The 15,172-nt window shown below is 41.5% G+C and overlaps 1 protein-coding gene across 4 annotated transcripts in view; it reads left to right on the top strand.

The window, feature by feature from the left end:
- Positions 1-15,172, top strand: part of DNAJB6 (DnaJ heat shock protein family (Hsp40) member B6) — a 99,002-nt gene that overhangs the window by 45,653 nt on the left and 38,177 nt on the right. For all 4 annotated transcript variants that reach the window (XR_012157621.2, XM_073334551.2, XM_073334548.1 and 1 more), the window contains exon 8: positions 1,374-1,444. Coding sequence is in view for 3 of the 4 variants with exons in the window: in XM_073334551.2 (XP_073190652.1) it covers positions 1,374-1,444 (71 nt within the window). In the remaining variant the exon portion in view is untranslated. The remainder of the gene's footprint in view (positions 1-1,373; positions 1,445-15,172) is intronic.

The following is a 15,172-nucleotide window of genomic DNA, read 5'->3' as shown; positions in this document are numbered from 1 at the left end:
GTGGTTAACAAAGTGGTAACTCTCTACATGTAACAAACAATGCTTAGAACAACCCAGGCCGCAAACTTGTTACAAATGTTAAGGTGCAGGATGGACAGGATCTCTATCTTTAAGTTTAGTAGAAATAAGACTGAATTGCTCCCCAAAGCCGATAAGAAGCCAGTGCAACATACAGAACACAGATGTACTGTGCTCAACATAACTAGCACTCTGAGAAAAGGGGTGATGTTTGAATGATGACGATAATAGTATATTTTTGAAAGAAGACTACCATCTTGTGACCAAGCGAGGAGGAGTTCCTGGCCACTACTACTACTTACTTTCTCTCTGAAATTTGGGTATAGTTATATAATTTAAAGAAAAAAACCCAAGCAAACATTGTTCTCTCCAAAGACAACTACCTGCTCTTTCTCAATGTTGACTGATCAGAGCGCATCTGCCTGTTCATCAAACTTCCTACAGACCACAGCAACTATTGTCTCTGATTCTTCACTGGGTAGATCCTTCCTCTGTCTGATCATCAAAACAGAATTCTATCAATTGATTTATGAAGTGAAAAGCTTCTACATATTTCTGTACTCTAAACACAGGTTACTTATGGACAATATGTAATACAGACCAGCCCTAAATATGGCTTACGTTTGTGCTTTGAACAAGCAATTATAATTCAGTGACAAGGGAATAAAATGGACTGCTTTGCAAACCCAGAATTGCACATTAAACATTTTAACGAGGGGAGGTAAACCCTACATGCATTGTCAAGATTGCCTGGTGAAAACCATTTAAGAGATGCAAAAGTTAATCCTGCTTGTGAACCTTAACTTGGCCCTGTTAAGCACATGCTGTGTAGCACTATTTTGGTGCTGTTGCACATGTTCTCTGTGGTGATTCATCCTGCTTAACTAAAACATATCAGTGTAATATTGTGGGGAAAATATACACCATAAAACACACTATGCTGAACACATCTGTCAGCCTGAACTGCCACAGTTCCTAACTACTACTTTTAACTGAAACTCAAAACTAAAATTGCATATGATGCTTTTTGAATGGGAGGGTGGGGAGAAAAGGAAAGAGATGAGAACTTCAGCCTAAGAGGAGATCTGTGATTATGGAGAATAGAGTGCCACTTCAGCTGCAGTGACTAGGAGTCACTTCCAGAAAGGCTTTTCAGTGGGGTGGGAAAGAAGACGCTAATTGTTGTGGCTTCTCCACTGTTGAATGTGCTCACTCACTTACTGCAGTTGCATCAGCCAAGCTTTGGCCCTAGACTTGGCAATGTATTTCATTTCCTAAATATCTACATGTGTGGTGTACTTTGATCATATTGAAAATGCTTTAAAACTATGATTAAATGAATTTTTGTCTTACAGAATTGTTGAGAATGGACAAGAGAGAGTGGAAGTTGAAGAAGATGGCCAGTTAAAGTCATTAACAGTAAATGGTAAGGAGCAGCTGCTACGCTTGGATAACAAGTAATTCAACGCACGTGTTAACAGAAATTTTAAGCTATAACAAGCACCATTTGAGGAGTAACAGGAACATTTTTTTTGAAGATTTCAAACGAACTCTTTCAGTATCTGTACTTAATCTAAAGTATTTATAAACAGCTCATCGGAGCTCATGGTATTTGTCATAGACTTTTGAGTTAATTGTTGGGACCACATCAGTAGGACCATTTTTTGTCCTTAAATTGTTGTAAATTTCTGTATGCACTTTGCTTTTTATTAAACATGATCCAAGGTTAGCCGTGATCCTTCAGTAGTGCTAGGCAAAATGTACACTAACCACTAGCATGAATCTTGCTTTTCCCATTTTGTTTGAAATGTGAGCCAACTAGTAGTTTGTCTGCTGTGAAATTAACATTTCAAGGATGAACTTTTCAATAATTTCAACTTTTTTTTAATATTTAGTAGTGAAAGATGTTAATACGTTCCTAGTAATGCATTTCTGGTTTAAATAAATTAAGGATGTTTTCTAGTTGTGCATGAATGCCAACAACTTAGTAAGTTCTGACAATGTTTAAATATGTAATGTTTAAGCCTAGGAAAACAAGAAAAAGTAAAGCTGGTGAGCTGGGTCTTTTGTCAATTGCTAAATTCAAAATGAATAAATGCTGATGTTTGTGGTGCATTCTTTCATGGATGGCATTTGTAGCCTTCTTGTGTCTGTGTGATTTGGGCAAGTGGGGAACCATATTTTGCTTTTCAACACCTGCTTCCTTCAAGCTTCAGGCCAAGGGGCTTTTCTTTGCAAATGTTTTCTTCAATATGACTGAAAACATGGCTTGTAGTTTCTTTTCCAAACCTATATGTGAAGTATCTATCTATAGGGTGTTTTCCCCAGAACTGGCTGGATAACTGTCACTTTCCCCCCAATGTATACATTTCAACTTGTCCGAAAGTAATATTCTGCATTGTCTTGTAACTAAGATGTTGAACACAAGTATACAATATCTCTGAAAACACTGCATTAAAAGTCCTTTTCTTCCTATATGGGGCAACATGCCCATCTGTAGATAGACTTCCACAAAATTATCTATATCTGTCAGTAAATGAAAAGCAAACCCCAAATATCTATATTAGCAGTGTTTTCTAATGTTCTGGCATTGATGTAAAAGGAAGAGTAACTGTGATTCATAAATGTCAGCATCTTCAAAACTAAGTTGTCAAGGAAGTGAGTAACTATATAAACCTGCTATTAATGCGGTGTCTTCAGCTGCATAGACTTGAGTACCATTGGTTTACACACTTACTAACCAACATTAAAAATGCAGAAAAGTGCTTCTTACATTAATGGAATGGGGAGTGAGGCAAAGTACTAATTTGTAGATTTGTAGAAAATCTGTAGATTTTTCAAAGCTAGGCAAAAGCAATGGTTTGCAAGGGTCCTCTATGCCTGCTTTACACAGTAGATATTTATGCTCTTTCATCAGGTATTTTGTGCACTGGGTATTTATGTAGAAGTGATGCATGTGCAGTTTTATGCATGCAGCTAGCGCTGAACATCTGGCCTACTGTGAATTATTTAGCCTAGTTTAACTTCCAGATATGTTATATAACCTTATGTAAGACCTCAGTGTATGGTTTTGAAGTGATCAGTTAATCCTTTCCAGAGAATACGGTCTGTGATGTTACACTAATGAATGTCTGAGAATTAAAGTTCAGGAAGTAGATGGAAAAAATTGGCAAACTATTCTTCAGGATAACTGATTCAACTTAAACCAAGAACAGATAACCTAACAAATTGTATTAATTGTTGGTGACTGCAGTGAGGTTAAACACTGAGGTTACAAAATTTTAAAATTTTCTCCCCCTCAATTTTATAGTCAAACAATTAAAGAGGGTAGGAGAAGGAATGAAATATAAAAGTTATACTTTAAGGTTGGGAGATCAAAAGGTATGTAAGTTTTGAGCTTCTATGACAAGGTCTTGGCATATACTTTAAAAATGTAATCTAGCAACTCTACATTTTCCTTGTCAGTTTTCCTCTCTTGCACTTGTTGCCCAAAAGATGACTAAACAGAAAAACAAGAAGTTACTTAATGGTTTGAAATACATTTGTAATTAGGTCTGAAAATGTTAGCCACAACACACACCCCCCTTCTACTGGCATGACTTCAGTGTGTTATAACTCCTACCTATGAAATACATGTGGCTCTTCATTTAGCTGTTTGGCATAAGCTGAGTTGTAAATTGCATAGTGAGAGCTTAACATGGTGACTTCACTTACGACCCAGTCTGGATGGTGCTTTCTCTGCCTTCAGATTTCCATAGTTGATGTTTTCAGTGGTAGGCTCCGTGCGGTTATGAAACATGGCAACATTGCACTCCTCAAGTAAAAAGAGAATACTACCCCCACAAAAGCTGGCCAGTTGGTCCAATCACTCTAATTAGTCAATCGGTAAAAGACCTGCACAGTAGTTAAAAAATAAAAACCTACACACAGTCATCTGAGGGAGTTGACCCTTGAACCAAATAACTGTTTTTGATTTGGTCCCGGCTCTATTACTTGACTGGCAATCCCACTTCCATGTATAGTGGTGTAAAGACTTTAAGGCTCCACATTGTTTCAACATGCAGAGTGCCGTTTCAGAATAAAGTCATACTCCTCACTCTTTAATTGTCACTTGCTGTTCATTCTGGATATAAAAATCAAATCCTGACCTCCACCCCTTCCTCCCCCATATAGATCCATTGTGCACCTGCGACACAAGGGTATAAGTTAGGCTTCTGTGCCTGAGACCCTATGACTGCATGTCTCTGGTAGCCTTACTGTGTTAGAATTGTCTCGCTACTGTAATACAGAAATACATGACTATTTTGTGCTCTGTTGAAAACCCACTTTTATTAGAGTGCATTTAAGAACTTTGCATCACTTTTCTTACTTATACATTCTTTTCATGCAAGACCTGCTCCTTAGGAGTGAAGGGTTACTTCGGGCACCAAATTTAAAGCCTCATTAGCTTTCCCTTCCGCATGGCCAATAGAAAAATTTCTAGTAACTGGTAAACTTTTTCAGTTCCAGCAAATATCTGTACAATGCTTTATCAAATATGTAGAGTAAAATGGGACTAAATGGAAACTTGTCCTCTTAAAGCTTTTTGCCTAAAAGTAAGAAATTTCGTGCAGATGGAGAATAAAATGCTAAATATTGGACATCTGAAAAAGCAGGGCAGGACATATACTAAGATTAAAAAAAAAAAGCTTCCTTCAGATTTAGAAAAATTAGAGGTGGTTTCTAGGACTACTATCCTTTCTGTGATCTGGACTTTCATACTTTTCAGTGTATCGGTAGCATATAGTATTCTACTAATGCTTTTATTTGGTGAAACATCTCAGCCCCTTCTGTGCAAAACCTAGATAATTCTTCTTTACAGGGCAATAATTTAAGTACTGCATGTTATACTATATAATATGTGGGGGGTTGGATTATCCAGCTTTCAGTAGGACACAGTCACAAACTGCTTCATAAACTAATGATTTTGGTTTTGTCTGAATGTATTTAGGTGGCAACATACTATTTTGTTAATCTTTGAAATGTGTTTACTGAGGTAGTCAGTCTTAATTTGTAATCCATAAGGAATCTAAAACACACTGAGCTATATGGTGTAAATGACACATCTCTGCACATATGTTGTATAACATAGTGTGTGGGCTGCAGTTATAACTCTGAATTGAATTGTTTTGTCTAGTCAATAGATGAAATATCATTTTACCATGGGATTGATGTCTAGCATGTTTCAGAAAAACTTGTCCCTGCTGCAGTTTGTCGTGTCCTACAGTAACAATAAATTGTCACTGTTTGCAAAGCTACTGACATGAAACTTTAACTTCATAAAATTCAATCAAAAGTAAAGTCAGTAATAGCTTGACACCTTCCTGTCTGTGTTCATGCTCATATTCGACTTTCCTATTTGTGTCTGCCTGGCTAAGCACAGTGGGTTTTATGTAAAAGTGATGCTTCTTAGTGTTTGTGTATAGTTGTGCTTCTGTGTGTGGTATTGTCTGTGGGAAGCAGCTTTGGTCAAGCAGGTTTGGAGACTTGAGTCTCTAAGTCTGCCTGTGTCCTGTTGTCATAGTGAGTGGATTCACATCTCTGCTTCAGTTTTTTCATCAACGTAGGCATAATACCACTTTCAAGACTAATCCAAGTAAAATGGTTATACCAGGGTTGTATTACGCTTGTAGTTAAGGTTTATTTTAAAATATAGGATGGCATTTTCAAAAGCACTCAGCACTGGCCTAGCTATGCTTCCATTGACGGTGGTAAAACTTCCACTTAAATGGAAGAATAATTACCCAGATTGCTCAAATAAATTGGTTAGTCTTAAGGTGCCACAAGTACTCCTTTTCTTTTTACCCAGATTGAGTATTGGGAAGACACACCTCTTGCATCAATGCTTAGCACTGCTGCTTTAATAATAATAATAAAAAATAATAAAAAAATTGCACAATATGGATGCACTATAGGTATTAGTTATCCTGCCAGCCAGCTGCAACCCTAACTTTAAGGCTTATCCCTTTTTAAGGGAAAAACAGTTGAATCTACCCATTCTGTCCAAGACTTGTTTACTTCGGAACTGAATTGTGACAAAAATTCACTTCCTAGACTACCAACCATATAGCTTCCTTCTTATCCCTGGGTTTGAAGTGACTACAAGTAAAAGGTTTTCACCCCCTCATTCAGTTCTCTTGGCTCACCCAAATCCTTCAAATAATATTAAGCAACTTGAGAAAATGGGTTTCTCTTAAAGATTACTTGCAAATAGGGACTTGTATTGCTTTATTGCTAAGACCCAGAAAGATCTTAGACTTTGGACTGTTAAGGCCTGTACAGTGCACATGCATTATGTGAGGTTGTCCACATAAGATAAATTATATCTTCAGGCTTCTAATTACAGTGGGATTTATTGTTTGTTCTGAACTTGGATTTAGTAAAACTCTCCCATTTGTAATAAAAGGGAATGACAGATCAAATTGCCTCAATGCACTTCTTTTGAGTTTGGCACCTTTTTACAGTTGCTTTGCTCTGTTATCTGCCTTCCCTATACAAAGGGAATATTTCTGCCTTCTCTGCTGTGCTATTTTTATTATATTTAGGGCTTGTCTACATTACTGGCTGGATCGATAGGCAGCGATTGATCCAGCGGGGGTCGATTATCATGTCTAGTGTAGATGCAATAAATCAATCGTTCTAGTGTTGACTCTGGTACTCCACCTCAAAGAGGAGTGCAAGGGGAATCGACAGGAGACGCTGTCCCGTCGAGACACTGTGGTAAGTAGATTTAATTACGTCAACTTCAGTGATGTTTTCACGTAGCTGAAGTCGCATAACTTATATTGATCCCTCTTCCCACCACCCCCCTCCCCAGTGTAGACCAGCCCTTAGAATGCGGTAGTGCTCAAAATGTGCTTCTGGTTTCCTCACACAGAGGAAGACTCTGTCCCATTCCTGAGGCAGTACCAGTCTAAAAAGGCAAGGGCTGGTGGGTGGGAGTGCAGAGAGACAGCTCATCCAAAGGATGGACAAAATGGACAAAGATAAATAGAAGATTTAGGATTAGTCTACACCAGCAACTTATATCAGTATAACTATGTCGCTTAGGGATGGGGAAAGTCCATTGAGAGGTCAATATAACTGCATCGAACTGCCAGCGTAGACAGCACTGTGATGGAGGGCTTCTTCCTTTTGCCCTAGCTACCACCTCTCGGGAAGGTGGATTACCTGTGCCAATGTGAGAAGCTTTCCTGTCAGCAAAGCTAGTGTCTTCACTGTGGCAATGTCTCGACTACAAAATTGTCTGCCTAAGTTTTATGTCAGCATACAGCCATTGTAGTTAGTACATTGCTTGTGCATGTGCACGCTTTGCTCTTTGGTGGTGGTACGCGTCCTCACCAGGAGTGCTTGTATTGATGTGCAGTACACCTGTGGGTAGGTATCTGACTGTAAATCACTACTGTCCAGTGCAGGATGTTTTGGGAAGTTTTTGCAATGCCTGATGGGGCCAAAATGAGTCACATAGGGATGACTGGGAGCATGGGGTCCACAGTGTTCTCCATCCTGTAATTCTATCTGTATACCACAGTATTTTTGCACCTTTTCAAAATCTGCACAAACCTTGCTGTCTGCTATATCTGACAGAAGCTCGGAGCCTGCACAGCTCTGCACTATTGTCATGAGCATTGCAAGCGCAGGGCATGCAATCTTGCAGTATTTGCAGAGCTGCACGAGGAGCCATGGGGAACATGATGATTCACTGGAGATTCTTTCTACATACCGTAGTAATCTAAACAATCCAAGGTTTGTTGGTGGCATTCATGGAGCAGCTAGAGATGGTAGAGCACTGCATCTGTGCCCAAGAAAGAAGCACAGACTGGTGGGAGCACGTTGTCATGCAGGTTTGGGATGACAAGCAGTGGCTGCAGAACTTTCGAATGGACAAGGCCACATTTCTGGATCTGTGTGCTGAACTTGCTCCAGCTCAAGGACAACAAAATCAGCCATGCTGACAGTTGAGAAGCGAGTGGCAGTTTCTCTGTGGAAACTGAATACTGGCACAGTTTTCCACAGGCAGTGATGATTTTAGCTGATATCTCACTCCTGAGGGTAACACAGGCTGCTGTTGGCATCCCAATGACACCTGTGACTGTGTGCTGCTAGCCTGTGTCCTGCAATAGTGCCTGCTGAAGTAGTTTAGTGAGTGGTGTAGGAAAGTGTCCTGCTGTGGCAGAAGAAAGAAGCAACCCTCCACAGAAACCTTCGGCAGAGGATTGCAGAGTACCTCCACGAAAGTTTCATTTGAGATCTCTATGGAGGATTCATAGAACATCCTGGTGGACATAAACTGCTCTGCCTAATTCTAGAGGGGAATGAAAAGTGGATAGGAACGCTGTCTCTCTTAGCAGTTCCATTGCTGCTTCTAGCACAAGTGAAAAGGAGCAAATCAACAGATGAGCTGCTACTTTGGGAGTTCCATCCGTATAATTTCAAAGCAAACTACATACTTACCAGAGGCTCCTTGTCCTATGTCAGACTCAGTCGTGCTCTGCTGGCGGGACGGCAGTGGAAACAAAAACACATCCTGCCTCACTGCATAGCTGGATCCCCCTAGCAGCTCTCCACCAGATCAATTGTTGGCCTTGCTGGCTTTCTGGTACGCCTGCTGTAGCTCCATGGCTTTCATGCAACACTACTGCTGATCCCTCTTGTAGCCCTTCTGCATACCCCATGCAATCTGCTCAGATGTCCACATTTCTATGGCTGGATTGGCACTGTGCCTGTACAGCCTCTTCTCCCCTCAGGCCCAGGAGATCCAATATCTCCTGTGTTCTCCAGGCAGGAGCACGTCTGCAGCGTGTAGCCAGCCTGGTCAGCTGGGGAGCTACACTCAACGGGAGAACTGCCATGTGTGCTCGCCAAGCTGGAAAAGAAATTTCGTGGAGCTTTAAAGAGGAAGGGCAGCTTCCTGTCTACCTCACCCCTGGGCAGCAGTGTACACAACCGTGACCAGAGCAGTCAGTGTGGGACGTTGTGGGACAGCGCATGGAGGCCAGTGACAGTCGATGTCAGTAATGTGGTGTCTAAACTCACTGTGCTGACCTCACTGCATCAGCTTTGACTGTCTGCCAGTCAGGAAGGTTGTGTTATTAAGTCGGTGTAGCGGGACACTTGTTGGCGGGACTCAAATTTGAGGGCTTGTCTTCACTATGGGCTAAATCGGCACTGCTGCGATGGATGCAGCGAGCATAATTTTTTTTTTTTTAGTGGGTCTGGTGAAGATGTGATAAGTCAAAGGGAGTGTCTCCCACCAACAGTGTGGTGTAGACACTGCTGGAAGTCGATCTAAACGGTCAACTTAAGTTCTGTAACTTAATTAGCGTAACTTAGATAGACTTAGTGTAGACCAGGCCTAAGTGGTCACACATCCGGAGCTAGGGCGATGTGAGCTGCCTTGCATTGCCCTAACCATGCAGTGTAGACCAGGCCTGAAGCACAGTAGCTGCATCACTGCAGCTTTTTAAGAGTGGACATCTCTGTAGTTATGGATGTTGTGAACGGGAAACTGGGTTTCATATGGGATTTAAATGAGAATAGTGGCTTTGCAGCAAGGTGGATTGATTTTTAAATTGATCTAGATCATGATTAAAACAGATTTAAATCAGCTAGCAGGAAACCTGAATTTAAAGAACTGGTTTTAGTCTTTTTAGCCATTTTTAGTTTTAGTTGGTTTTAGTCATTTTGTACTTTTTCCTAAAGAGGTTCATTCTCACTGGCTGATATAACCATTAAAACATGGTGTTTTGCCACCATTCATTGTCTTTCTGTGAACCAGAAGGATTATGCTAAATTTAGTGTGAAGTATTGATATACATTTAATTATATAGCTTACACTTCTTGAGATTCTTAATTTTAATCTTTATTTTGAAAGTAGTGAATACACCTCTATCCCGATATAACGCTGTCCTCGGGAGCCAAAAAATATTACCACGTTATATGTGAAACTGTGTTACATTGAACTTGCTTTGGTCCACCAGAGCCTGCAGCCCTGCCCCCCCGGAGCGCTGCTTTACTGCATTATATCCGAATTCATGTTATATTGGGTTGTGTTATATCGGGATAGAGGTGTACTTTTCTTTTTTTCTCCAGGTCAGGATTTGTGTTGTAGTGCATTTGGGTGGAAACTGGGATTAGAGTACAAGAACAACATTTGAATTTTGTTAAATAAAACTACTTTAAATGTTTGGCAGAAAGGTCTACTCTGCCAGTCTCAGGAGGAACATTGCCAGCTTTCAGGTGCTTCTGGCAAAATGACTCTCCTCTGGGACATGTTTATTTATGGAACGACTCATGCAGGAGCATGGAAGAATTAAAATCCATCATGCTGGAAGGCCATCTGATAGCTGGGGATTCCTTGCTGGCTGCTTTGGATACATTTCATACAATCACCTGCACCATGGCCACATCAATGGAGATGTGAAGATCCTCCTGGCTCCAGTCATGGGGAATACTAAGGGGAATGCAAACCATGAGACGGACCTTCCATTTGAGGACTTGTGATCAATTCAAATACAGGTGAGGCCCTCGACTCATGAGGACTTAAGAGCCACTTCTCTGATCTTATATGCACCAGACCAAAGGAGACAGCACATCAGACTACAAACCTCCTTCAGTCAGCATCCTCTCCTTTATACTTTTACAACTCGGAGGGAATTGGAGCCACTGAAGGAGAAGCAAAGGTCCAGTGCAGATAACCCATGACCTCTTTCTTTGCTATGACTCACTTGATAGCAGGCTTCTTGCCAGAGTTCAGAGCCTGGTATAACATTTGGAGTATCTCTATCCTATTTATCGTATTTAGCAATGGCCTTTTTGGGGGGAACATGGGCTAGAATCGCTGTGGACAAGTGGGACCAAGAGATTGTCAGCAACAGGTGTATTGCATACAGTTTCTGTTTCTCTTCAGGGACCCCGTATGAGATACTGTTGAAGCAAGAAGCTAACTCTCTGCATCTTGGAGCATTTAAAGAGGTGCCCTTATGTCAGGTGCTGACAAACACCATAGCTATGCATTATGTCTATAGACAAGGAGGAGCTAGGTCATCTCTACTCTGTCAGGAGGCCATTTGGCTCTGGACTAGCTGTATCTGTCACTGGATTACACTGTTGGCCCCACATTTTACAGGTGTTCAGAACATATTAGCGGATCACTTCACACTACAGTTCTTGGGCAACCCCCAGGTGCTGACTGAGAACCCAGTGTTGTAGAGCATCATTTGCAAGTGGAGATTGCCACAGACCAGAACAAGAAATGTCATGTTCTACTGCAAAGTGGGTTCCACTCCAGGCTGTCCCTCATGCTTTTCTCATCCCTGGACACTGGGACTTATGTATGCCTTCCCGACCCGACCCACCCCCCGACCCCTCCAGTCCTCATGACTCTAAGAGTCCTGAGGAAACTGAGGCAAGATGCTGGATCAATGGTAACAGTAGTCCTGGCTTGGGCCAGGCAGTTTAGGTGTTTGAATCTGGTGGCTCAACACAGTTCTGATTACTTTGCCTGACAGTCTGAGAATGATAGCCATATCCTACACATGCAGCTTTGTTACATTTGGATGCTGGTTTGCTGATAGCCATAGAGAGAAGCAGTTCAGCTGAAGTTCAGAATATTTTTCTCCAAAGCAAAAAGTCTAGTTGAGTCATACCTTTACAGCTTGGCATCTCAGCATCTGTTTTCTCCCTTTACAGCATTCAATTCAGCAAAACTGGCTATTTACTAGACTTAAAACAATTTGCACTTTCTATTCATAGGGGTCCATCTAGCATCAATATCTGCACGTTACTTTCCTATCAGGGCCACACTATTTTTTCCCCCCCTACTCGCTAGATTCCTTAAGTGCCTTATCGGTTTTCCCCTAGTTTAGGAGCCCCCTTCGCTCTTGGGACTTCAATAGATCTTCCCTTTGAGCCCTTAGCAACCTGTTTCTTATACCATCTCAGTGAAGGATACCTTTTTAGTCATTTGATTACCTTAAAGGGTAAGGGAGAGTGAGGTGCTCAGGGACGGGTCCCCTTATATAGAGTTTTATTAGATGAGGTTTACACTCAAGCCTCATCTAAATTTTCTTCCCAAACTTATTTCAGTGTTCTGTAGGAACCAACTTATTTCCCAGTTTTCTTCCCCATGCCTCATTCAACCCCAGGAGAATATAAACTTCATACACTTTAAATTGTTTGGCAGTTCCCTTACTATCTTTTAACAGTTCCAAATCAGGAACTTGGCCTAATATGTTCATTGCCTTAGCACTATCAGCAAAGGGTCAAGCAATATTAAAAATTATCAGTGTGTTTCCAAATGTATAGGAACATGTTATGAGTTAACAGTTAGATCCATCTAGCCAGTCATTCCACTTTCAGATAGGCAGCAGAGGCTGTCTGAGCTAAAATCCCTAATTCTGAAACTTGTAAGGCAGTTCCGTGGAGCTCGGTCCACACATTTGGCACTCTTCTTTGGTAGAGGCTTCCAGATCAGATGCCTGTTCTGGCAGCGCCACCCTGAAGTCACTGTTGTAAGTATAACTCCTAGAACCCAAGAAACATAAGTGTGTGTTAGTCACCAAGAGGAATCCATGTGGACAATTTCTCAAAGAACAGAATGGCTACTTACTTTACAGGAACTGATTTTTTTTCAGCTGTGTTGTCCACATGCATTCCGTGGCCTCTCCTGCTTTTCTGCTACTATGGAGTCCTACCCCTCTAGGATTCTGTAAGTGTGAAGAAACTGAGGGATGATTGGGACTGTTCCTCCCTCTCTGCCCTAAGGGGTGTGTGTGTGTGTGTGTGGTGGGGCAAGGGGACCTCTAGAGTACAAATGCAACCCTAATGGAAAAAGATCTGATCTTGCATGCATGAGGCGCATGTGCACCAAAAGTGGAATCTATGTGGATAACACATCTTGAACCACACTTATTGTAAGGTAAGCAACCATTCCTTGTCAGTGGACAAACAAAACATTGCGGTTGTTGGTATTGCTGAAGTGGAGAAAACTCTAAATGGTGATAAGGGACCAGCGGTATACCTAGGACCTTGAAGGTAGTTGTAAGAAGTTTTCATAGAACCTGATGCCCTTGTATTCTTTGTATCTCGGCCCTCAATGGAGCACCCTGCAGCTACAGAGGGTGAAAAGATAACATTACTACTCCTGAGGTGAAGAGATCTATTGCCAAGTGGTGCTTTTGTGGTAGAAAAAGGATCATGACTGGGAGGTTGCACTTGATATATATTTATTTTAATTTGGATACTGCCTTCGTGTGTGTACGTCTTAAAGCTTTCTCTAATAAAGCTTTGAATGCTTACCTTAAGTTTTGTGCTGTTACAATTAAATAGCCTGTCCCAAATTATTTTAATCACATTTGGTAGGATTTTATATTTCTAAGATTACAGAAATATAACTTCCTTTTTCTTATATCTGTCTCTCCCAGGATTGTCTTCATGAGACTCATCTATGTAGACGCTTAATTTTGGTTTTTACCTTAGAATCATAGGACTGGAAGGGACCTCGAGAGGTCATCTTGTCCAGTCCCCTGCACTCATGGCACGACAAAGTATTATCTAGACCAGTGGTTCCCAAACTGGGGTTCTCAGAATGTTACAGGGGGTTCACCAGAAGAATTTCTCTAATGGCAGCCAGAAGCCCCTGGGCAGTGGAGGCAGCAGGTGGGACCCGGCTGCAGGGCAGACAGCTTGAGGCCCCAGGGAGAGCAGGCCCGGGCAGTTGGGGCTGGCAGCCCGAGCCCCAGCGGTCAGCAGGACCTGCAGCCCGAGCTCAGTTGACTGGGGCAGTCATCAGGGTCCAGCAGCAGGAGCCTTGCGGAGTGTGGAGGAAATTTAAACTTAAATCCCTGGAAATACTCATTTTTAGGGGGGGTTCATGAGATTTCACAATTTAGTGAAAGGGGTTCACGGACTGTTAAAGTTTGGGAACCACTGATCTAGACCATCCTTGACAGGTGTTTGGCTAACCTGCTTTTAAAAACCTCTGATGATGGAGATTTGACAGCCTCCCTATGCAATTTATTCTAGTGCTTAACCATCCTGTCAGGAAGATTTTCCTGATGTCCAACCTAAACCTCCCTTGCTGCAATTGAAGCCCATTGCTTCTTGTTCTGTCCTCAGTGGTTAAGAACAATTTTTCTCCCTCCTCCTTGTAACAGTGTTTTATGTACTTGAAAACGGTTATGTCCCCTTTTGTTTAGTCTTCTCTTTTCCAGACTAAACAAACCCAATTTTGTCAATTTTCCCTCATAGGTCATGTTTTCTAGTCCTTTAATCATTTTTGTTGCTCTTCTCTGGACTTTCTCCAATTTGTCCACATCCTTCCTGAAATGTGGCACCCAAAACTGGACAGAATACTCCAGTTGAGGCCTAATCAGCGCGGAGTAGAGCAGAAAATTTTGTTTCTTGTGTCCTGCTCACAACATTCCTGCTAATACATCCCAGAACGATCACTTTTTTTGCAACAGTGTTACACATATTTAGCTTGTGGTCTACTCTCACCCTCAGATCTTTCCACAGTGCTCCTTCCTAGGCAGTCATTCTCCATTTTGTATGTGAGCAACTGATTGTTCATTCCGAAGTGGTGTACTTTGCATTTGTCCTTATTGAATTTCATCCTATTTCCTTCAGACCATTTCTCCAGTTTGTCTAGGTCATTTTGAATTAATGCTATCCTCCAAAGCACTTGCAACCCCTCCCAGCTTGATATCGTCCGCAAACTTTATAAGTGTGTACTCTCTATGCCATTATCTAAATCATTGATAAAGATATTGAACAGAACTGAACTGAGAACTGATCCTTGCAGAACCCCACTCATTATGCCCTTCCAGCAGGACTCTGAACTACTGATAACTACTCTCTTGGAATAGTTTTCCAGTTATGCTCCCACCTTATAGTAGCTCCATCTAGGTTGCATTTCCCTCATTTGTTTGAGATGGTCGTGAGACGGTATCAAAAGCTTTATTAAAGATACAAGATATACCATATCCACCACTTCCCCCCCCTTATCCACAAGGCTTGTTATCCTGTCAAAGAAAGCTATCAGGTTGGTTTGACAAAATTTGTTATTGACAAATCCATGCTGACTGTTACTTATCTTATCGTCTAGATGTTTGCA

Source organism: Lepidochelys kempii, chromosome 2, assembly GCF_965140285.1.
Source record: "Lepidochelys kempii isolate rLepKem1 chromosome 2, rLepKem1.hap1, whole genome shotgun sequence".
NCBI classification, from domain to species: domain Eukaryota; kingdom Metazoa; phylum Chordata; order Testudines; family Cheloniidae; genus Lepidochelys; species Lepidochelys kempii.
This window is presented reverse-complemented; position numbering and strand designations above follow the sequence as displayed.